The sequence below is a fragment of the Taudactylus pleione genome, unplaced genomic scaffold (genome assembly GCF_031769625.1).
Source record: "Taudactylus pleione unplaced genomic scaffold, aTauple2 ptg000487l, whole genome shotgun sequence".
NCBI classification, from domain to species: domain Eukaryota; kingdom Metazoa; phylum Chordata; class Amphibia; order Anura; family Myobatrachidae; genus Taudactylus; species Taudactylus pleione.
Genome location: NW_028284889.1, coordinates 3,102,130 through 3,125,396, shown reverse-complemented (window position 1 = coordinate 3,125,396; position 23,267 = coordinate 3,102,130). Strand labels below are relative to the sequence as shown.

At 44.8% G+C, this 23,267-nt stretch overlaps 1 protein-coding gene across 3 annotated transcripts in view; it reads left to right on the top strand.

Annotated features, from left to right (window-relative positions):
* Positions 1-23,267, top strand: part of SCML2 (Scm polycomb group protein like 2) — a 171,697-nt gene that overhangs the window by 29,105 nt on the left and 119,325 nt on the right. For all 3 annotated transcript variants that reach the window (XM_088449526.1, XM_088449524.1, XM_088449525.1), the window contains exons 2-3: positions 10,504-10,598; positions 14,386-14,456. In XM_088449526.1, the coding sequence (XP_088305652.1) occupies positions 10,577-10,598; positions 14,386-14,456 (93 nt within the window). In that variant the 5' untranslated portion in view covers positions 10,504-10,576. The remainder of the gene's footprint in view (positions 1-10,503; positions 10,599-14,385; positions 14,457-23,267) is intronic.

The following is a 23,267-nucleotide window of genomic DNA, read 5'->3' as shown; positions in this document are numbered from 1 at the left end:
ACCGCACAAATGACTAGGTTGCAGTTATTGACTGACTGGATTTTTGGCATATTTGACAATGGGTAGGACATTGGTGCAGTGATTACAGGTCTGGAGTAATGGGTTCAGGGTCAGCCTGTGTGGGGTTCATATGTTCTCCCACTGTTTGCGGCAGTTTCTTCTGACTACTTCGGTTTCCTCCCAACCTCCCAAAAAAAACAATACTGGTAGGTTATTTGGCTTCTGAAAATTAGCCCTAGCATGGATGAATGTGTGTGAGTGTGTATACATAGTAGGCAATATAAACAGCAAGCTCCACTGGGACAGAGAGTGAATGTCTAATACTCTGTAAAGCACTGTGTGAACTATATAAATAACTGTTAATAAATACATCTGTTCAGGGTTGTTTGGTCAAGTTGTATCCACATACGCAGTAATTCAGGGACATTTTGGTTTAAAAGTACATTGTTAGTAGTTCCAAATACTGGGTATGTGTTTAGCTTACCAATATTTTCTTTGGCCACCTGTTCTTACACAGTGCTGTATAGCATATTGTTTGTATGACAACTTCACAAGCGCTGTTGTCTCAACTCCAAACAACCAGGCTTTTTATGTTTTCACTCTGTGACAGGGGCGTTTCTAGAGAGGAGGGGGCCCGTGTGCAGTCTCTGACACTGCCCCCCTCATCTCCGTCCAGCTGCGCACTTATAGACTCTGGGTACTAGAGTGTGCCAAGAGTCTATAGCGCATGTACAGGTTACCTTGAAAATGGCCATGGCGGCCATTTGCACTTGCGAAAACGACGGTGAAAATGGCCACGACGGCCGTTTTCCAGACGTTTTTACAGGCAGAGACACCAGAGCCGACGTGGGACTCCGGAGAGGTAAGTTTTATGGGTTCAGGGTATGCACACCCTGCACCCATTATAAATACGCCCCTGCCCTGTGATTGACCAAGGCCTATTACCAGGAAATGACTAATTGAAGATGTTTGTGTGTTTTACACCGCTAGTGGTGAATGGACCTGATTCAGGTTGGTTCGCAAGGCTGCATTCACACGCAGCCACCTGATGTTTGCATTCTGCGCATGCATATAAGACACTGTGTGCGATCTGGCCACAGCTATTGGGAAGCAATCATAGTGAGCACGCAGAGTCTTCACACAGTGATTGACAGGAAGTGACCGTTTGACGGGGGTAGTCAGAGAAACGCAGGCATGCCTGTGCATTTAAACGCCGTTACAGGGGCGTGTGTATAATTAAGCCCCTGCTAAAGCATACGCTGGCAGAAATCTAGATGGCGACAGGAAGTTTAGCCGTTTCTGTGGTAGGGTCGGGTCAACTACAAATGTGCAGATGGTTACGATGGTATAAATGTTTTCGCTGTCTTGGGAAGTGGGCAGGCTTTATACAGTGATGGGCGTCTGGGTATAGTGTTGCGGTTGTCGTGCGATTGCATTCATTAGCATATTTTCGCAGCGAGCGGGGTGCGTACGAACGCAGCCTTGCGAACCAACCTGAATCAGGCCCAATGGCTGATGTTTAGTACAGTTTGTACCTCTCTAATCTCATAATTATTATTATTATTCTCCTTTATTTATATGGCGCCACAAGGGTTCTGCAGTGCCTAACAAAGTACATAAACAAATAAGCAAAAACAAGAACACTGTGACCTACAGTAAAAGACAATGACAAGTACATGGTTTATAAACAACGCTGCATCAGTGGACGGAACACTAAAATAAGAAGCATGGTGACAGAAACCAAGGGTTAGGTGCTGTGGAAGTATGAAGTTTATGATAGTATAAGTATGGGAAGTAAAGTCACCTGAGGGAAGAGGGCCCTACTTGTGAGCGCTTACATTCTATACACTTTATTGCATAGTATTATTTTAAATGGTATTTCTGCCAGTGGGCCAATTTAAAATACATCAATGGAAAAACTTGGGCAGTAGCACCCCCACTGGGAGTAATAAAAACGTGATGTCTGCTGCCAACATAGGGCAACGCCTCCGTTTGGCCAGCCACCCTCCCTGCCCGCCTCCAAAACGGGGCAAGCTGTCAATCACAATCGACAGCTGCCCTGCTTTGGTGCGAGACCCCTAGCGATGGGGCGCTCATCGCTGGCCGGGTCTCGCGCATGCGCACGCCGGAGCTGGCTCTGCCAGCCGGAGCCGGCTCTGGCGTGAGCATGCGCAGTGGGGGACCATCGACCCGCTTGCGAGCGGGTCTGAATCAGGCCCTCTGTGCGTATGCTTTGATTAGCATAGTCTCGCAGCGGCTGGGTGTGTGCGTCTGCTAGCGTGCGTTCCTTGCTGAATCCGGCCAATAGTACTAAAGTAAATTTGTATTACTTTACTCTACTACTACTACTACTACTACTAGTATACAACTGTATACCCAAATGAGGGAGGGTAACTTTTTTGCTTTTCCAAGGGTTTATTATCCTCTCTGTAATGCTTGATTTTTATACATATTTTATGATGTTTTACCTATTAGATTGTGGTATTTGTTGCATGTGTGCGCTTTTAAATAATATACAGGTCAAATCTCTGACATTACAATAATGGCTGTAAATAATTCTGTAAAACTTGTAATGTCGGCACCAAATCTCAAAATTTATGGCAATGTATTACTCCGTTTTTTACCCAACAGGTTCTTCCTACCAAGTTATTTTCCCTGGTTTTGACTGTTTATCAAATTTGTTACCAAGGCCACTGAGCCCTTTGTCTCTGGCTACCACTGTAGTAGTCATTGTGCTGTAGTCTTGGTGTATGAGTTCACAACAAGAGGTTCAAACTATGGAACACAGGCCAATCATGGCCCGCTACTTGCTCCAATGCAGCCCTCTGACCTGGTTCCTTAGAATAAGATTTACTCAGCAAAGAACCCTTAGCTAATTGGTAGGAGACTGTGTGAGAGAAAATTGTGGCCCTCCATATAAAGTTATTTCCTTAATACGGCACTCCAAGAAAAAAAGTTTTGACGCCCTTTGTTTTATAAGAAACAATGTGTTATTCCAGCAAACAAGGGTTATGAATGTGCTGAAGAACAGTGTTTTTCAGCCAACAACGCAAGCATTACTTCTCCACTTTATTATACATATTTCCTATTCACCACTTCCATTAGGCGGGGCACCTAGAGTGGACGTATTTTAACTGTGCTCCGGGACTTAAGCTCCAAACTTATTAGTCTGCTCGTTTCCACTGTATTCTGTACCATTGAACGCCTACTATGGCTACTGTATCGTTCTCTGGGCATGGTGTGAAGATTTGTCCCAGCTTACTACATATATTCTTGCAGAGTCTGGCCTACACAGAAGGGCCTGCATGTCCTCCCTCCATATTGTATGGGCGTGAATTGGGAGCTTTAACTCTGTTTAACTTTAGCTGTTCCAGTGACTGCTCTCCTTTAGGATACCTTCTTCCTTTGGCTGATAACCTCGCTTCCTTCCTGATTGCCCGCATCTTGGTAGTAGCTGGCATGACTAAGGGAGTTCCTGTCTGGCCTGTGGTACAGTACAGCTCTGCAACCGAGAGGCTCCCGGTGTTCAGCGCTCATCTCGCCAACAAGCTGCACTACTGCTTCCAGACTGCCTTACCTGGAGTGGCTTTGTCTCCCTGGTGACTCTACTGAGCACCCTTGCTGCTGGGGTGCTGAATGTTAACTTTGCTGTGCTGTGTCTTCCGCCTATATTTTTTCTGCTTCCCGTTATTTTGCTACTGGGTATGCAGATGCTGGTGACTCCAGCTCTTCGATAATGTTGTGAGGTGCCTATCTGTAGACAGCTTCTTCAGCCTACTTTACTACTTCCATCTCAGCTGCTCCTCCCAAAGATTGTGTCTGCTCTTTGGTAGCGACTGGGATGGTACATTCCTGATTCCACTGTTCTTAGAGTCTACATTCCCCCTCTAACAGGAAGCCCTCTACTTATTATTTACATTGCTGCTTCCACAACATTTCAGTGCTCACCTAATTGAGCTTGTGTATATTTGAGTTATTACCTGTGATCTTCCTTATTGTGCTGTTGGAATTTGACCTGCATTACTTCGACTGTGACTCACGTCTTGTGATATGTTCTTTCATACATTCCAGCAGCACTATCTGCCTTTTTGATTCCTTTACCTTACTCCATATTTGTCGTGCTGCTGGTACTCTACTTTGAATGTTTTTTTTTACAATGTATTTGATTGTTATTTGTGTATGACTTGCATAGTCATTTCTGTATTTCTAATCCATGCAATAGAATACTCTTGCTCTCCTGTTCACTCTATTATTGTTTAACCGCGTGTCCGTTTAACTTGTTGAATTTGACTGTTTAACTTCTTGGTTAGACTGTTTCCATATATTTAATATAATTGTGATTCTTTTTATATTAAGGTGGGTAAAGACCTCAGCGATTATAACTGCAGATCGATTGATCTGCAGATATATCTGCAGTCTGTGCAGAATATATATTCTGCATACAGACTGCCCGATATGTCGTGACTGATGTCACAACTGGGCTGGTTGAGCTGTCAATCACCTCTGGCCCGTGCAGCAAGTGTACAGGCGGTTGCAGAAATATTGGGCATCGGCTGTGCAGCACAACCGGCATGATATGTCTGTGAATTACCTAGTTCAGACTTATCACTGGTACACACTGGCCGACGCACCTACGATGTCAATTGAACACCTGCTATGTTGGTTGTACCTATTCTCTTCCCTGTAGTGTCATTCAAGGTACACTGTATATTGTACTATGTTCACATACAGGATTTCCCAATTGGTAGGGTGCTCTGCCTCGCCTCCTCCCCTTTGTGCTTCACTAGTGGTAGAGGCCATGTCTTTAGTGTCTGACGCTGAGTTGGCGATAGTTTCTGAGTTGGCGATAGTTTCTGAAGATCCTGAATCCCCACATAGACAACAGGTTTAACAGCATGTCTCGTTTAGACGCCAACCTGGTCCCTTTGAATGAACAAGACCCCTGTCTGGCCAACCCAATTCAGTTACTGAGCAAATCTGGGATTATTATTCTGACCTCTACTAGCTTCAAATCTTAGTCTATTGCCTCTTCATGAGGCTGCTGTCCCTAATTCTGCCTCAAATTCAGAACCTAGGTTATGGAATGGGAGCATCACCAAGGTACGCTTCCCATTTTCATCCCAGCGGAATGTCCTGTTTTATTGGTCTCTACTTTCTCATTTTTAATGTACAAATGCTACCATTGTCCACCTGGCGACTCAATATACCTTCCGTTGTGTATATACCATTTCTGTTTCAAGGTCTCCTCCTAGGTGCTGTTAGTTAAACAATGTGTTATTTATTTTTGCCCTATCGTTGTCTTTACATTAGTTTGCTCAGCTATGCTCACTAGTTTGACTATGGCAAATGATAATTAGTATGCTTATCGGTATTGACCTTTTTGTTTGTTTGTCCCCCTCCCCTGTTGTATATCTTTCACAACCCCGTATTATTTGTCCTTGTGGACTATTAGTCCCGTTCTCGTATTATCTCCTAGCCCTTCCTGGTGCAACAGTTTCAATCTATAAACCTTGATTTTACTAAATTCTGCTTTTGGTCTATTCCCCAATTTACCTAACTGCTACTACTGTTTACCTTGCGACTAACATTACCTTTTGAGTATATACCATCTCTGTTTTAGGGCCTCCTAGGTGTTACTTATTTTTGCCGTATCGCCCTCTTTACAGTAGAGCGTGCACCTATACTTACAATTCTGCCTATGGCAATTTATAATTAATATTTTTATTGCCATGTTTTGAGTTAGTTTGTTCCCCACTCGTGTTTCCTATTTTTTTTTAGAACCCTATATTACGTGAAAATGTGGACTTCGGGCCTGATTCATCAAGGATGGGTATTGCGATCGCAGCTGCAATTTATGCGCACAGTTCAACTGCGATAGTATGCTAATTCATTGTGACCGCTATGCTGCTGCAGCACTACATGAGGACGCCTACTTTACCTTACACACATCTGTAATGTTTAGCAAGAATGCGAAATCATCGGTACAATGGAGTACCATCGTAGCCTCACGCACACTTGCACAAGCTCTGACCTTACTCAGAAATTGCTAACTTCCACGCACGCTATGTGGCCTAAGGCTGCGTAGGGCATTGCAGTGGATAATTTATGCACGGCCAAGCAACGGCGTTCAAATGCACTGGCATGCCTGCGTTTCCCCCGAACCCGTCATCACCTACAAATGGCACTTCCTGTCAATCACTCAGTGATGGGTCTCCGAAGTGACTGCGATCGCAGTGGCCGGTTCGCACACACTGCGATGCATGCACAGTATGCAGCAATCGTCCGATTGCGTGCGTATTAACAACTGACCACCTGCGATCCGAGCTGAATCAGACCCTTAGTCCTATTCTCATGTTGGTACAGAGTTATAGTAAAGTTTTTAAGGGTACACGGTAGCAATAGCAGCCCATTTTACTTTTGTTCTTATTTTATGTGTCTGTCTATGACTCATTTGTTTTCGTAATTTTTGTTATACTGTAGAAAAACACAGTTTATATTCCATACATGGGCTGCAGTAAAGTAGTGGCTCACATTCTTCCCATTTCTAGTTTTGAAAATTGGAGAATTGAGGTGTTGGAAGCATTGCATCACTGTATGTATGTATGTATACTGAACATTTTTTAAATCTTTTGTTTTTCCTCATGTTCATTACGTGGATTTCTATTCATGTACATTGCTGTTATGAGTATCTTATTTGTTGGTCAAACTTTGAGTTATTATAACTGCTGTACTCTTTCCTCCTTGCATATGTGGTATATTTACCAACTGTGATGTTTGTTTTGATGTAAAAGCTTCAATTAAAAACAATAAAAATGTTTCCTATTCATTCCAGCTGTAGTCACTTAAAAAAATCTAAGTGTGAATTTTTGAAAATCCTGTGCATCATTGTTTAAAGTAGGGATGTGCAGGCTCGGTTCTACTCGGTTCCGTTCGGTTCTTTTTACCGAATCTTATTGGCTATCCAAAACTCGTGACAGCTGAAACCCAATAAGATCCGGTAAAAAGAACCGAACGGAACCGAGTAGAACCGAGCCTGCACATCCCTAGTTTAAAGCAACACAGTGTCTACCTGGTAAGGAATTGGTTAAAGGACATATGCTAGTAAGTGTAAAGAATCGCAAACACGTGGGTGCTTTAATATGAATAACTAACTCAGGAGTGGCTTCAAAGGAGTGATCAGTTTGATGTGAAACATCAAAATCACATGATTACAAGCAGAAATCCCCCTGATCCACAACCATCTGACACTTAAAAGCAAGTCTACAAAAAAACCTTTGTTAAATACAGTGAGAGCGTGTGTAACGTTTACCTAATAATACATTCTCATAATGCCTCTGCCGTACAATAGACTGATTTGTTGTGTGCATGTGTATTAAAGTCTAGAAAAAGCTTTCCAAGCATTTTGCCTTTTTATTCATAGAAAAGCAGATAAAAATCGTCAAATGTTTAAAGTCCATATGGCTCAAGATCCACTATGGCTTCCCCAGGATATCAATAGACATACTGCGGATCCTGTTAGAACCCTCGACAAACAGTCGACGCATTTCAAGCCACTAGGGGGCTCTTTATTAAGGAATACGGACACGTATACCCCTTTTACACCTACATAAAAATCCGGGTTTATGCACGTGAACGCGCATCAACCGAGGATTTTTGTCAGTGTAAATGGATCCACCCGGGTCCAGAGACCCGGGGATCCAGCTCGGGTAGTTTGCAGGGTTGGCCACGGGTTGTTCCCGTGCCACCCTGCATGTAAACTGCGTGGTTCGGGTCACGATGACCCGGATTGTGCTGCATGCCAACTGGTAGGCCAGCTTTAGTGATGTTTGGAGATTAAATCCTCTCCAAGCGTCCACTGCAACGCCGGAAGAACCAGGTCAATGCAGACCCAGCTCCAGTGTGAATGGCGCCGACTCAGGAATATTCTGAGTCGGCGCCGCAATATGAAAGGGTTTTGTGCCGGATCTGATCCGGGTTGGAACAGTGGCCCTCATGCAGACCCACTCACAAGCTGGTCGATGGTGAGGACCTGCGCACGCGTAGCGCTCGCAAGCCCCGGAGCGAGTGACAAATTCACTTGCTCTGGGGCTCACTACAAACGGGGCGGCTGTCGATGTTGATCGACAGCTCGCCCCATTTTGTAGGCGGGGTGGGGGGGTGGCCAGACAAACGGAGGTGTTCCTGAAGAAAGCCTGCCGTTTGTAGGCGGCCCTACTGACCTCCCCAATGATGTCAGTAGGGAGCTTCCTGCTCTGTTAAAGCAGGAAGCTACCTGGGGCTTGTGGTAGATGAGACCCTACCCCAAGGGTCTCGTCGCAAACCCCGATGGTCGCGATGGTCTCGACCATCGCGACCATAACCTGGTCACTTGCTAAAGCTGTGGGTGGTCACCCACAGCTTAGTGAGCGGCCAGGAGGCCGGCTTTCCAAATAAAAGCCTCTGCCCTCATTCAGAGCGAGTGCTTGCTTTTGCGAGCGGCTCTGAATGAAGGCCCGTGTTCCATCTCAGATCAGACCCGGCACTGTGGTGTAAAAGTGGTGCATACCATGTGAGGCCAAAGGAGCAGAGGGCCTGATTCAGACCCGTTCGCTAGGCTGCGTTCGCACGCAGCCTGCTGATGTTTGCATTCTGCGCTTGCGTACGCATCGCAGTGCGTGAACTAGTCCATGCGATCGGGAACCGTTCGCTCGCTGTGCATAGCCAGCTCGCTAGCTAGACAAACAGGACAAGTAGTTTGTTGGTGGTGACAGAGGTTGGTCGATGGAAACGGGGGAGTGGTTGTGCGAATGCAGGCGTGTCTGAGCGTTTTATCACCGTTTCAGAGGCGTGCATAATTAAGACGCAGCATCATAGTACACGTCACTTGGCTGAATTTTACACTCAAGCGCTCGCAGTGCTTGCGGTAGGGTATGGTCAACCACTAGTGCTGCGTTCGCTTATGATGGTACTCGATGTTACCGATGGTTGCATACACATCCTGGAGATGACGTGCATAAGTGGGCATCTTAAGACAAACTGGTGGGTGTCTGCATACACGCCGCTATCGCACACAAGACATAGTGGGCGTGCTAATGTCTTGCCCCGCAATCGCGGATTTGCGTACTTTCACTGCTGAGGTAGAGCTAAGGGCAACTGCTCACCAGGAATGTCCCAGAGCTCTCTGTAGAAGAGAATTAATGGCATCAACAAAAGATGGTCCCAGTGGGGTAACATAATGACCTTGGTGATTCAAACCATTAAACAATTGTAGGGTTTCATCAGTTGTTTTGGGAGCCAGAACCTTGCCATTGGAGTAGAGTTGAAGGTTAAAAAAGAAGCCTACCTACAGTATGTTTAACGTTATTGTCTGTCAGAATCATTGTAATGTGTTTTTTTTCTCTGCGTCTGGACAGAGTTACAGGGTAGATATCCCGGAAAACCAGAAAGTTTGCATATATTTGATCTTATATCAAAGCTGTAAGCAAAACCAGACACTGTAACCGCTAGAAGGCACAGTGGTCATTAGGGGAATCCTGTCTTGCCGGGACATATGTGGGGGTCATCACAGCACTGCGGTAATAGATGCCCTGGCGTGAAATGTGAAGGGATTAATAGAATACATCCCCACTACTCCAGATGGCTGCAGTAAAGGATTCACATGGTGCAGATGCAGGGGATATGGATGAGAACGGAGCAGGAGGGGGGCGCGATGGCAGTGAAGAAATGTTAAGCGTTTTACTTAGATTTTGCTTTCACATAGCCTGGTCTAAGCAAAATGCGTGCCTGTGTTCACTAAGTACTTACCTCGCCCTCTTCACTAAATTCAGAATGTTTGTGTGTGAATTAACATAGAGACGGTTACAATGGGTCTTGTCCTGCGAGGGCATAGTGCTTAGACGATTGCTTCTGAATTAATGAACCTGGCAACCTTACATATTTGTTCATTGTGATATGTGAGCAGAGCACTCTCAGCAAATTGGTATGCTATGAAACATCTGGCTAGTATATGACTAGTGTGAGCGTTTACATATACATTTAAAGTTTGTAGCTTGGTTTAAAACTCCATAAGAAGGGGCTATAATCCCTGCAAATACTGACATGGGGAATTATAAGTGTGATGCTTTTATTAACCACAGAGTGAGATATATAAATAAATTGTTTTCACTTTTTTTTTTAAAGTGGTTTTTCAAGTTTATGGCTTTATTGTGCCTTCTTGTCGCTTTTCCTAAATATAGTGCTTTATCTTTCTAGCTCCTTTATGGTTTTCCAGCCTGTCTTTATAGGAGTGGGTAGAGTTCTATATTTTGTGGTACTTTGGTATACAACACACACACAAGCTTCCTGGATATAGGTACAACACAGAGAGCACAGATGTAAGTACACTGTTGAAAAGCACAGAAGGAAGACGGAAAGATGCAGCAATACATTTAGTAAATGTCACAAAATCTAATTTGAAAGTGAAAATACCTTTTTAATGTGTTCTTTAATGTAAAATTTTATTTGTACTATTCTGTTGTTCCTCAGAAATCCACGAAAGGGAAATAAAAACATAAAACCCCTGCATCCCAGACAGCTTAGTCAAAGAGCATCATCCGATATGAAGACTAAGAGGATAAAAGGTAACTCCCAAGCAAATTTCTTACAGGTATAGTTGCTGCAATGTCCAACACATACACTCCCCACACTAGCTTCTCACATTGTATTGAACATGGGAGACAGCTATCTATTGCTCCTCTGCCATACTGGAAGCGTGGAGCTGGGCTGTAACATCATCGTGTTCCCAGGATATCACTGACATGGAAGAGCAGCAGCTTCTCGGGTAAGTAGATGCTAGCGGCTGTACCTTCATGTCAGCAGCTGCCGCTCAGTGTATGGACGCCGTGGGTTAAAAAAAAAAAAAAAAAGTGTAATAGTTACTCATTCAATAGTTTAGGTATCTCTTAGTGACCGTGTCAGCCCTGCAAGCTTGTTTTACTGCCTACAAAGATTTTATTGTTTTGTTACTGTTCATTGTGATTCAAAGTAGTCTCCTTACACTTTATATGCACATAAGGTGCAATTGTCCATTGTTGCAATGCACTCACTAAGCTCAAAAAAAAATAAAATAAGATCAAATAATTTAAAAAAATGTGTGTGTATATGTATGTATGTATGTATGTATTTATGTGTGTGTGTGTGTGTGTATGTGTATATATATATATATATATATATATATATATATAAAATATTCTCAGTATTTCTGTATTGATATTCCTAACAAATTATACATTTGGTGAATGAGCATGAATTCAGTTTTTAAAACTGTTCTACAATATTTAATATGCTGCAGTTTTCTACGTCCAAAGACCAAGTTTTTCCAACTTGCCATTTTTAAAACGACTAGCAAAATTGCAGATAATGAAAGCCTGCCACTCAATACATTTCTCCCCATTATCAGCAGGTAAGCGGCAGTCCCACCAGCTGTGGTTGTATTGTCTCTGCAGCCTCAGAGTTGCCATGAGCCTGGGTTCGGGTGACAGAGTGCAGCTTGGGAGTAGTTGTGTCCCTCTAATTTCCTCTTATTTTTTTATTTTAGCTGCGTCTGTTTTGGGGGGGGAAGCGACCGCGCCACAGAATGGGCAAGTGGTAAAGTTATTTTTACCCGTGCCCCTACCAATTTTGCCTTTGATGTCTGCAGATGCTCAACACATTCTTCACTCATTCCACATAAGGGTGTGAACAGCTGGCATAAGTCCTGTTAATTTGCCATTACCTAAAGGCCCCCATACATCAGCAATTGATTGCAGCAATCGTGCAATTTGCAATTGATTGTGTATAAAAATCTTTCCCTTTTTCAATCGATTGTGACAATTCTGCAATCGATTGAAAAAGGGTAAGATTTTTATACACAATCGATTGCAAATTGCACGATTGCTGCAATCAATTGCTGATGTATGGGGACCTTAAGATGTTCAGCAGCCTGCAATGTCCACTAGTTAGTTATTGATAGCTTTTATTTGCTTATGAAACTGCACAACTAAGCATATTGAAAGGCCAGTCCCATTTAGCACTTTTAGCAACATTTTGTTTTTGTATATTTATCTAAATGTAAGTAAATTCTGTCTGCCCCTATGTTTCTTGATTAACATCATCCTTCAGAATCCGAACCTTGCATTAGTTCTGTGCATATGTATGTGTTCAGTTGTAAACCTATACACTTTCAAATGATGATGTTGCTGACACCAGTAAGTTAAATGTCTTATGTTTTCACCAAATACTGCTATTTTCGTAGCCTCTGAGCTTGGGTCCCCATCCACAGTATATCCAGCATAGTCATTTCTATGATAAACTAAATCAAGAGCTCATTGAATGAATTACAGCAGAAACCATATCTGTGCTGTCTTGGTTGGTCAGTTCTCAATTGCAGTATGTTGTTCGAAACTAAGGAGTGTATCTGAGCAGCAATATGAAATTGCCACTAGGCCCTTATTAAGATTTGGGAATAGAGTAAGATAGAGCAATTAACTGTGTACCTGGACAAACCATGTTGCAATGTAAGGGGGGCAAGTACATAAAAATATTTTTGCATGTGTGGTAAATACTGGCTACATTTGCATGTATCCCACAAATACTGGGCAACTTTATTTTTACACTGCAATTTAAATTTCAGTTTGGACATGCCCCTCCCAAATCTTATTCTCTCTGCACGTTTTAAATATGCCCGACCTGCAGAGTAGTATGGTTTTACTGGGTTTGGTAAAAAATATCTAAAAGAAAAAAGTTGCCAATGTCTAGATAGACAACAGATGTTAGACAGGCAATAGGTCGACATGGATGAAGGTTGACTGGGTACAAAAGGTTCAGAGTCAAAATGTCTTCACAAATGGTTACCATATATATTTTTTGTTTTCTAAGCCTAATCTTCACCATAACCCTAACATTCTCTCCTGGTGCTTAACCCTAACCATCCGAGTATGTGCCTAACCCTAGCCGTCCCTCTGGTTAGTGCCTAACCCTTTAAAAAAAAAAAAGAAAAAGTTGACCATTTGTTTTGTGTTGACCATTTTTGTGCCTACCTTCAGCCATGTCGACATTTCATGTGTCGACCTTTTGTCCCTGTTGACCTATTGCCTGTCTAACATCTGTTGTCTATCTAGACATTGTCGACCTTCTTCATGTAGATCTATTGACTTGAATCCGGTTTTACCAAGATGCACAGCTGGGTACACACTAGACCACAGGTTCTCAAACTCTGCTTTCAGGACCCCAAATAGGGCATGTTTTTTGTGTCTCATCACAGAATCACAAGCGATCCTTTAAAGTGTGTCAGTGAATAATGAATACACGTGCACATGCTGGGTGACCTGGAAAATGTGACCTGTGTGGAGTCCTGAGGACCCAGTTTGAGAACCACTGCACTAGACTATGTCATCTGACTCTGCGGATTGGAGCGACATATCGGGTACATAGTCTGATGTGTACCCATGATATGCATGCTCCCGCGGGTCATTAGCGGAATCCCCCGTTGGCCCTACTGCAGGGCCAAAGGGGGATGTCGCTAACAATGCTGCAGCACGGCACATCCCCATCCCCATCCACCGTTGACCCGGCATCAGCAAGTGTGTATGCACTTGCAGCATGCCAGGTCCCGTCGCCTGCAACGCCGGGCTGGGTAAACATCGTCTGAGGTGTACCCAGAATTAATTGCTCTTTCTTGCTTTATTCCCAAATCTGAATCCGGCCCACTGTCCACAGGCACCACTTTAGAAGTTTGTACAATCTGTTTACTGCATGCAACAGGACAATTTTCCTACAGCGATCAAAACGTTTTTTAACCAGCGAGCAAAAGTTGTTTTTTTTTTGTGTCAGTTGTAATGTTAATTGTGGTATAAATAATCAATATCAAGCTGTCGTAATTTCAGCTACTGTTTTGCTATACTACTTTACAATATGCTGTGACACTGTAATATGATGAAGACAGTGATGAGTCTGACCAGGAATTTACAAGAGCGACAGACCACAGACACCGCTTTATAATTTGTGAAAGAGATTTATTAAACACAGTCCAAATTGTACATTTTTAACAGTACCATTAACATATTACCTGTACACCAAATTAAGATCTGGTGGTAGTCTATCCCCTTGCCTATCACAACCGCATCACAGTGCTGAATGAAGTGACCTTTATAATCCCAGCTGTGCTTATAAACTATAAATGCTGTGAAATGGTAAGTAGATCCTTGCACATATGAGAAATGGCATGTTCTTCTGAAAAATTTAGTTTCCTTAAAATTCTGCCACACCTTGTGCATGTGTCAGTGTCACTTTAAGTATATTGTGTGTGGTTTTACAACCACATCAGTGTTTTGCAGTGCATAATCCATTGTATTAAATATATGGTAATCTGTCTGTGATTTTATTCTACAGAACAGTTTAACTGGAATGAATACTTGAAAGAGACTGGTTCAGTTGCTGCTCCTGCACATTATTTTAGACAGGTACGCTATACTACTTGTGTTGTACGTTTCAGAATATTTTCCATGTTGTGAGATATCTGCAGCAGAACCAAAATATTAAGGGTACATATGTTTTACTGTTTTAGGACTGAATTTGTTTTGAGGTTGGCGTTATTTATGACTTAAATGCATGCTTTTGTAAGCAGGGCCCTCTGCCTTATTTTGGTCTGTACATAATTATGTAATCTGCAGGTAGCTGTAAAATAGGGGTCAGAAAGAATACTTGCCACTCTGGTAGTAGTAACAAAAACATATCAATAACATGTTTTTATTTTATGATTTTAAATATCCATTGGCTTCTAAATATGCACTGGGCGTTTTGGCCCTTTGTCTGTTTTATGATATCGGTGTGCATAACTATTTGGTATTTGTGCCATTTAAGCCCATTCATATTACATGTGCGAAACTTCAGAGATGTCTTAAGGCCCCATACACTGTGCGATATGCACCTTGTGATGCGACTTGCGATCCGACGGCCGACCTATCGGGCGGTCCCCACACTCGGAGCGATCTAGTGGCCGACTGTCGATATGCCAGCACCCCCCACCCGCATAGTGCTGCATGGGATCGTACATCGCATCCCCAGATCAAGTGAACATGCAGTAAGATCTGGAGGAGCGATGTACGACCCCACGGAAGGGCGCACTGGCCGATATCATGCCCACACACGGTACGATATAGCAGCGATATCATACCAATCCGTTGGATTGGCTGCTATATCGCACCGTGTATGCGGGCCTCAAGGTAAAATCTAAATTACAGTATAAACTGGAAGCTGCCCAATATTTGTGTGGTACATGCAAAAGCTGCCAGTATTGTCTCTGCTTTCCAAATAAAATTTTATTTTCGCCACTTGCATCACAACATGGTTTGTCCAGGTGCAAATTTGCAGTTTATTTTGAATTTGCTCTAAATTGTAAGTGGGGCCCAAAATGTAATGTGTTACCATAAATATATCCCCTATCTATCTGAAGAAATGTTACTTAAGTGGAGCTGTGAAAAATGAAATCTGATGAAGAAATGTGTTTGACCTGGGTGAGATACGATACAAAAGATAGACTTGCGAGAATGTCGACATGACACAGAGGTTGTAAAGGTCGACATGGAAATGTTCAACACTTTTTTTTTTTTTCTAACCCTAATATTCACCCTATCTGTCCCTCCTAGTGCCTAACCCTTCAGTACGTGCTAACCCTAAAATTGAAAAAAATGTATGTATGTGTTCCCGCTAGGCTGTTTTAGAGAGGCGCCGCGCCCTGCCAGATTTTGAAAGGGCAAAATGTGCCCTGCCCTTTTAGGGGTGCCCCACTAAAACAGCCTGCCCTGAGCCTTCCCCACCCCCTGAGAAATGAAACATGTTGGTGATTCCTGGGCGCTATCATTATGACATAATCATCCTGAACAGGTTTAAGAAGCATGTCTCTAATCATGATCACTGGCATCTGTGTCACACTAACATTTGCTGCAATCTAACATACTAAGGGCCAAATGTAATAGGGTGAGAGTTTAGAAAAGTGAGTTTTCTCACACTTTTTAAACTCTGCCATTGTAATAGAGTCCAAAAACAAAGCAAAAAAGCAAACTTGCATGTTTTTCAGACTCAAAAAAACTCACGATTTCATCCAGATGTTTCCCATTTTGAAGATAAAACTTGACCAATGTGAGCGTTTACTGCTATCTCACATTTTCTAAACTCTCACCCTATTACATTTGGCCCTAAGGGTCCCAAGATATTTCATTATGATATGCAAATATTCCAAAATACGGAATATTCCGTTATCCAAAATACCCCTGATCCCAAGCATTTTGGATATGGGAGACTCAACCTGTACATGTATACGTACACTTATGTGCATCCAAAAGTTTATTTTTCCATAAATAACATATAGTAATATGTTCAGATAACAGCTAAAGTTTAGGATCTTAATCATGGCAGATGATATTCCAAAAATGAAGTGAGCAGCATGTCTTAAACCTGAATAGGTTTAAATAGCATGTCTCTAATCACCGGCACCTGTGTCACACTAACATGTGCTACTATCTAACAAATTAAGGGGTCTGGTCATCTGTACAGCCCAGAGGTTCCCAAACTCAGTCCTCAAGGCACCCTAAAGCTGGCCATACACGAGACCAACTTTCCTCCAAACATCCAACTAGTTGGTTGGAATCAGGGCCGGATTAATAATGGGGCGGGTGGAGCTACAGCTCCAGGCCCACCTTGAAAATAGGCCAGCAGCATCCCCTGCAGTGCAGACAGTGTTGACAGGAAAAAAAAAAAAAATTACCTGTCAAGACTGTCTGCACTGCACTTGAAGGATCCGGAGCACCGATCATTCACCGTCCCCCCTCCCCACATCGGCCTTCCGAAGCTCCACCCCAGACCGTCTGAAGCTCCGTCCCATGGCCAGCCAAATAGTCTCTGCATGCAATCCGAAGCCCCGCCCCCATGCCGATGAAGCCCCGCGCCCATGTAGTGCTAAAGCGTCCCTGTGTGTTCCCTAGAAGCTCTGGTCCCCTGGTCATCCCCCAGTGCCCGTACCTGCCTCACTCGGCAACTGAGTTCTGGGCATAGACATGATGAGAAACGTCAGCCCTGCGGGTGGAGCGCAGAGGCTGAGCTGCTGCCACCACCAGCCATAAGAAAAAAAGCAGCATGCATGCACAACCAAAGTACCTTCCCACAGGTTGGTGTGTAAAGTCTGGCACCTATGTATGTGTGTAGTTGTGTATGTGTGTGTGTGTAATATATGTGTGTGTGTGTGTGTGTCTGTGTGTGTGTATGTATATGTATGTATGTATATATATAAATATATATATATATATATATACAAATATTACTGTATATGTGTGTGTATGTGTACTGTATGTATTTGTGTGTGCGTGTGTGTATATATTATATATATATATATATATATATATATATACAGCATATATGTGTGTGTATTTGCTTGTATGTATGTGTGTGTATGTATATATAGATGTATATATACATACACACACACACACACTGTATATGTGTGTGTATATGCATGTATATGTGTGTATATGTATGCATTGCTTGTCCGTAATAACAGGGTGACTCTCAAAACGTTGGAAACCTAATAAAGGACCATTTTAAACTTATTTGAAAGCGACTTGAATGCCTCCTGATTTTTATCTATCTATCCATCCATGTATGTGTGTGTGTGTGTGTATGTATGTATGTATGTAAGTACGTGTGTGTGAGTATGTATATATGTATGTGTGTGTGTGTGTATATATATAATATTTTTTATACATACTGTATATGGGGATGTAGTCGGCACCCTGGCGTGCGGGATGCCGACGGTCTTAATACTGGCGCTGAAAACCCAATAGGTCAGGATCCCGGCATCCCAAAGGTAAGTATTTGTGTGCAGTGTGAGAGTTAGGCACTAGGGGGAGGGTTAGGGTTAGGCCCCGGGGAGGGAGTATTAGGGTGCGGGGAGGGGGAGGTTAGGTTTAGGCACTGGGTAGGGAGGGTTAGAATTGGGGTGCGGGGAGGGGGAGGTTAGGTTTAGGCACTAGGGTAGTAGGTTAGGTTTAGGCACTGGGGAGGGGGTGTTAGGTTTAGGTTGCGGGGAAGGTGAGGTTAGGCTTAGGCACTAGAGGAGGAGCTTAGCGTTAGGCCCTGGGGAGGGAGGGTTAGGATTAGGGTGCGGGGAGGGGGAAGGTCAGGGTTAGGCACTAGGGGGAGGGTTAGGTTTAGGCACTGGGGAGGGAGGGTTAGGATTAGGGTGCGGGGAGGGGGTGGTTAGGTTTAGGCACTAGGGTAGGATGTTAGGTTTAGGCACTGGGGAGGGGGTGTTAGGTTTAGGGTGCGGGGAGGGGGGGTTAGGTTTAGCCACTAGGGGAGGAGGTTAGGTTTATGCACTGGGGAGGGGGTGTTAGGTTTATGGTGCAGGGAGGGTGAGGTTAGGTTCAGGCATCGGAGAGGGTGGGTTAGGGTAAGGGAAACTACTCACTGTTAGCTTTTATGGGTATTGGGATTCTGGCTGTCGGGATGCTGCTGTCGGTATTCTGACCAGCGGCATGCCAACAGCCGGGATATCATACCCAACACTATATATGTGTATATAGTGTATATTTTTATATATATATATATATATATATATATATATTTTTATATATATATATATATATTTATATTAATATTAGCATGGGCCCGGCACTCAAATTCCAAACACAATGCTGGTGCCTTCCGCGAAGATATCAAAAAATAAAGTCATAAAGAGGCGGCGACACTCAGCAAAAACAAGCCTCTGTATTCACTTCAACGTTTCAATCACCAACATTTTCATCAGGAAGTACAAAAAATACATACAACACTTACCTATATACACAAGAAACACCACGAGTGCAGCTGATCGCGTCCATCAGGATCACCACCTGACGTCAACGCTACGCACTGTACAGCGGGCGCGACGTCTGACGTCTCCATCACTATAGAGACCAGAGTAAACATACTAAATACTACGTGCCTTCACCAACACAAATAAAACATACCAGCAAGACTGAGCAAAACAATGAAAAACAGTGGGTATAATAAGAGATATATGTATAAATGCAGACAGGAACAATAAATATAGGATGCGCAATATCATGAGAGCAACAATGTTAAAGAACGATAGGGCAACAGACTAGATCAAAACATACAGGACCTGAACAGGTCCATAGCAGAATTTAGTTAAAGCATGCTAACGACAATGTTTCATTGAGCCCATTAGGTTGCAGAGTATTAAGGCGGTGTATTCACCTTGCCTCAATCTGCAACAAGCACCTGGCTCTATCACCCCCTCTCACACTCATACTAATCTTCCTACATTACATAATACCACCTTATTACCATGTTATAAACGTGGTAAGAACATTCGAGATTGGCTTGTACATAATGACATTACCAATTTTGAGAATCCCAGTAAATCACATTTTATGACCAAGAAACCTGGCAACTATAAATGCCTAGGTTGTACCACCTGTGGTTTTCTGGAGACAGGTGACAGTTTTGTACACCCGCATACAGGTCACCGCTACAAGATTAATTTTGTACTCACTTGCACCAGCCAGTATGTCGTGTATTTTATCAGGTGTCACTGTAGCCTCTTGTACATTGGCAAAACCACCCGCCAGCTGCGAGAGAGGATGGCACTACATAGATCGGCTATTCGCCAAGCCCTAAATGGTGGTGACATTGATCAGCCAGTAGCACGCCACTTTAAAAACTATCGACACAGTTTGGCGACTTTGTGCTACAAAATGATCGATCATGTGCCCGTGAGTGTGAGAGGGGGTGATAGAGCCAGGCGCTTGTTGCAGATTGAGGCAAGGTGAATACACCGCCTTAATACTCTGCAACCTAATGGGCTCAATGAAACATTGTCGTTAGCATGCTTTAACTAAATTCTGCTATGGACCTGTTCAGGTCCTGTATGTTTTGATCTAGTCTGTTGCCCTATCGTTCTTTAACATTGTTGCTCTCATGATATTGCGCATCCTATATTTCTACTTCAGGGTCCATAGGGTATCCACAGGATACCTTGGGTATAGGTGATGACGTCAGTCTTCAGGCACCACAGAGTTAAAGTTTTCAGCCTCCCAGGATGCATCTGGGTCCCTCTCCTATACCCCACCCCCGGGCCAAGGCATCTCAGTTTCGTCGGTGCCTGGCCGGAGTCGGAGGCACTGTGCAGAGGGGGGCTATGAAGAGCCCCTGAAGTTTCTTTTAAAGGCAGCGCTGGCTGCACATCTGGGAGTACAGCATGGACAGTCAGTACTGACGTCCATGCCGTCTCCCCTACACCCCGCCGGTACCAGAACGCCGGTACTGATCCGGGGATGCTGGTAGACATCTGGGGTCACGGCTAGCGGTGTCCCCAGATGTTTTGGACCATGGCCGGATCCAAGGGGATGCAGGTAAGCAGCGGGGTCCCGCGGTGGGTCCCCGCTGGTCATATGGTCCTGAGTCCCCAGGTAGGGGGCTCCCTGGGGACTGGCTGCAGCGTGGAGCCAGGCGACCAACCTGCGCTTCCACTACCCCCTGGGACAGCAGGCCGCTGCTGAGCGGCATGCGCTGCGGCGTCCCAGGGGTTAAATGCATGCCAGGGGAGCGCGCTTTCCCTGTCTCACAGCCGGCGCCTCCCCTGCTGCACACAGCCTCTCTGCTCTGCCTGATTGGCCACAGTGTGTCAGCTGTCCTCCCCAGGCCGGCCTCCTTCATCTTCTGCTCCTCGGTGGCCATCTTTAAAGCATGGTGAACACTGCTGGAAGCCTGTGAGCGGTGGCATTGCGGTCTGGGTCCCCCAGCATACCTCTCCTCTGTTTGTCACAGGTCAGTGTATGCAGCGCTGAGTCCTACCAGCCTGAGGGTCTGAGTAGTTGAGAATCAGCGCTAATAGTGCAGGGATTTGTTTCTTCTGCATTGTATGTGACTGAACTGCTAGCCTGCTGTCTGTACTTTCACTTTCTACTGTCAGCTTTATTACTGTCCCTGATCTTGCTCTGCTCAAAGCCCTTGCGGTGCGCGGTGTGCAGGGTGTTATTCACACTATACCAATACGTATAGGTGTGAGTGTCACATACTTACCATCATGTCTGAGACTGATTTTCCTCTCCAGCTCATGTGTACTAAATGTAAGGTACCAATAGCGGAGGGGGAGGGTAACGCGGAGGGGTTATGCCCCCAGTGCCTGGCACTGTCACGGCCGATTATGGTCACGGTCCCGGTACAGGAACCTCCCTGGGCTTGTTTCGCTAAGGCGCTTACAACCCTTGTGGGCCAGCTAGCTCCGCCACCTGCGTTTACCCAGACGGGTTTGTCCCAGCAGTCAGTGGTGTCGTCACCTATGCAGGAGTTCCCGAGACAATTGATGGTACCCCACAGTCTCCCTGTCCCTTCCCAGGTTTCTCCGGAGCCTGCGTGGGTTAATACTCTTAACTACATCGGTTCAGCATTTGTCCGATGTTTTACAGGGGGAGTCTGTGTTGCGGCCTCATAACGGCCGGTGGCGTCTTTATCTGCTCCTTATGGGGATGACGATGAGACGTCAGATCATGGGGAGATTCTGGATCTATCTGACCAAGAACCTCTCCGTACCAAAGAGCCGGACGCTAAGTCCAAGGTGTATATCCCTGGTCTTATTCGAGCGGTCCGCTCGGCTTTAGTTATTGAGGATATTGATCCTTTGGTGGCCACATTCATATATGCCTTTTTAAGGATATTAAGGGTGAGGCTACGGTGTTCCCTCTTTCTGATCAATTAGTGGATCATTTAGAGGAGGCGTGGAAAAATCCAGGTAAACGGTTTCAGCCCCAGAGACGCTTAGCCGTGGCTTATCCGTTTGCGGTCAATTATTTTTCTAAGCGGGAATCCCCTACGCAAGTGGATTCACATGTCACACGCCTAGTCAAAAGTGCCACATTGCCTATGCCTTCGATGTCATCCTTGAAGGATGTCACTGACCGCAAGGTGGAGATCTGCCTCAAAGCCGTTTATTCCCTTGCAGGGAAGCATCCAGACCGGCTCTGGCCGTGTGTTGGGTAGCCAGAGCTATGGAGCGCTGGGCGGATAATTTGGAGGCGTCTTTGGACTCTGAATGTTCGGCTGAACAGACCGAGTTGGTGGGCAATCTCCGAGACTCGGCCACTTACATTAATGAAGCGGCCTTAGATATTTGTATGCTCACCTCTAGGATCTCCTCTGCAGCCGTGGCTGCTCGTCGCACCTTATGGTTGCGTTCTTGGAAAGCGGACGCGGATTACAAAAAGGGATTAGAAGGTCTGGTCCAGATCTGGACAAAATTGTAGTTACGTTGGCAGCAGCAAAATCTGCATGTCTTCTGTCTGCTACGATTCTTTCTAGTGCTGGTGGGTCGTCCTTTTGGCCTCACAGGGCCCAAGGTAGGCCTAAAGTACAGTCCTGTCCACGGCAGGCTGGGGCCAAGAAATTGTCCAAGCCCAAGAATCAGGTCTGGAGTTCCAGATGTCCGGCTCCTAGGTCAGATAACAAACCTGCGGCCTGACGGTCCAGGCCTCTTTTTGGGGGACCCCAAAGTGGGGGGCGCCTGCTTCAGTTCGCCCGGTGCTGGTCGCAGTGCATGTTCCAATTTCCCAGAGGGGCCTGGGTTTCTATTCCATTCTATTTTTGGTGCAGAAACCCAATGGCTCTTACCGTTCAATACTAAACCTAAAGGCCCTCAGCAAGTCCTTGAGGGTGCCTCTGTTTCGGATGGAGACCCTGCGGTCCATTATTCTGGGGACTACATGGTGTCATTGGACATCCAGGACGCTTACCTGCATGTCCCTAATTTTTTGCGCCATCAGCAGTTCCTCAGATTGGCAATCTGCAACGAACATTTCCAGTTCCGGGCACTGCCTTTTGGCCTGGTGACTGCTCCACGGGTATTCACCAAGGTCATGGCGGCTCTCCTGCGGACGCAGGGAGTCCGACTGTTGCCTTATCTGGACGACCTCCTGTTGATAGCGGGGTCTCCAGAGTTTCTTTTACACCATCTGGATCTGACGATTGCGGTACTGCAACGTCACGGCTGGTTGACAAACTGGCAGAGGTCCACTCTCACCCCGTCTCAGAGGATCCTGCACCTCGGGGCCTTATTGGAGCCAGGCAGCAGTGGATCTTTGTGACGGAGGAAAAGATCCTTGCTTTGTAGTTGAGGGTGCGCAGTTGTCTGCAGTGTCGTCGAGTGTCGACACACTTGGCAAAGAGATTATTGGGCTCAATGGTGTCGGTATTCGACATGGTGGAGTACGCCCAATTTC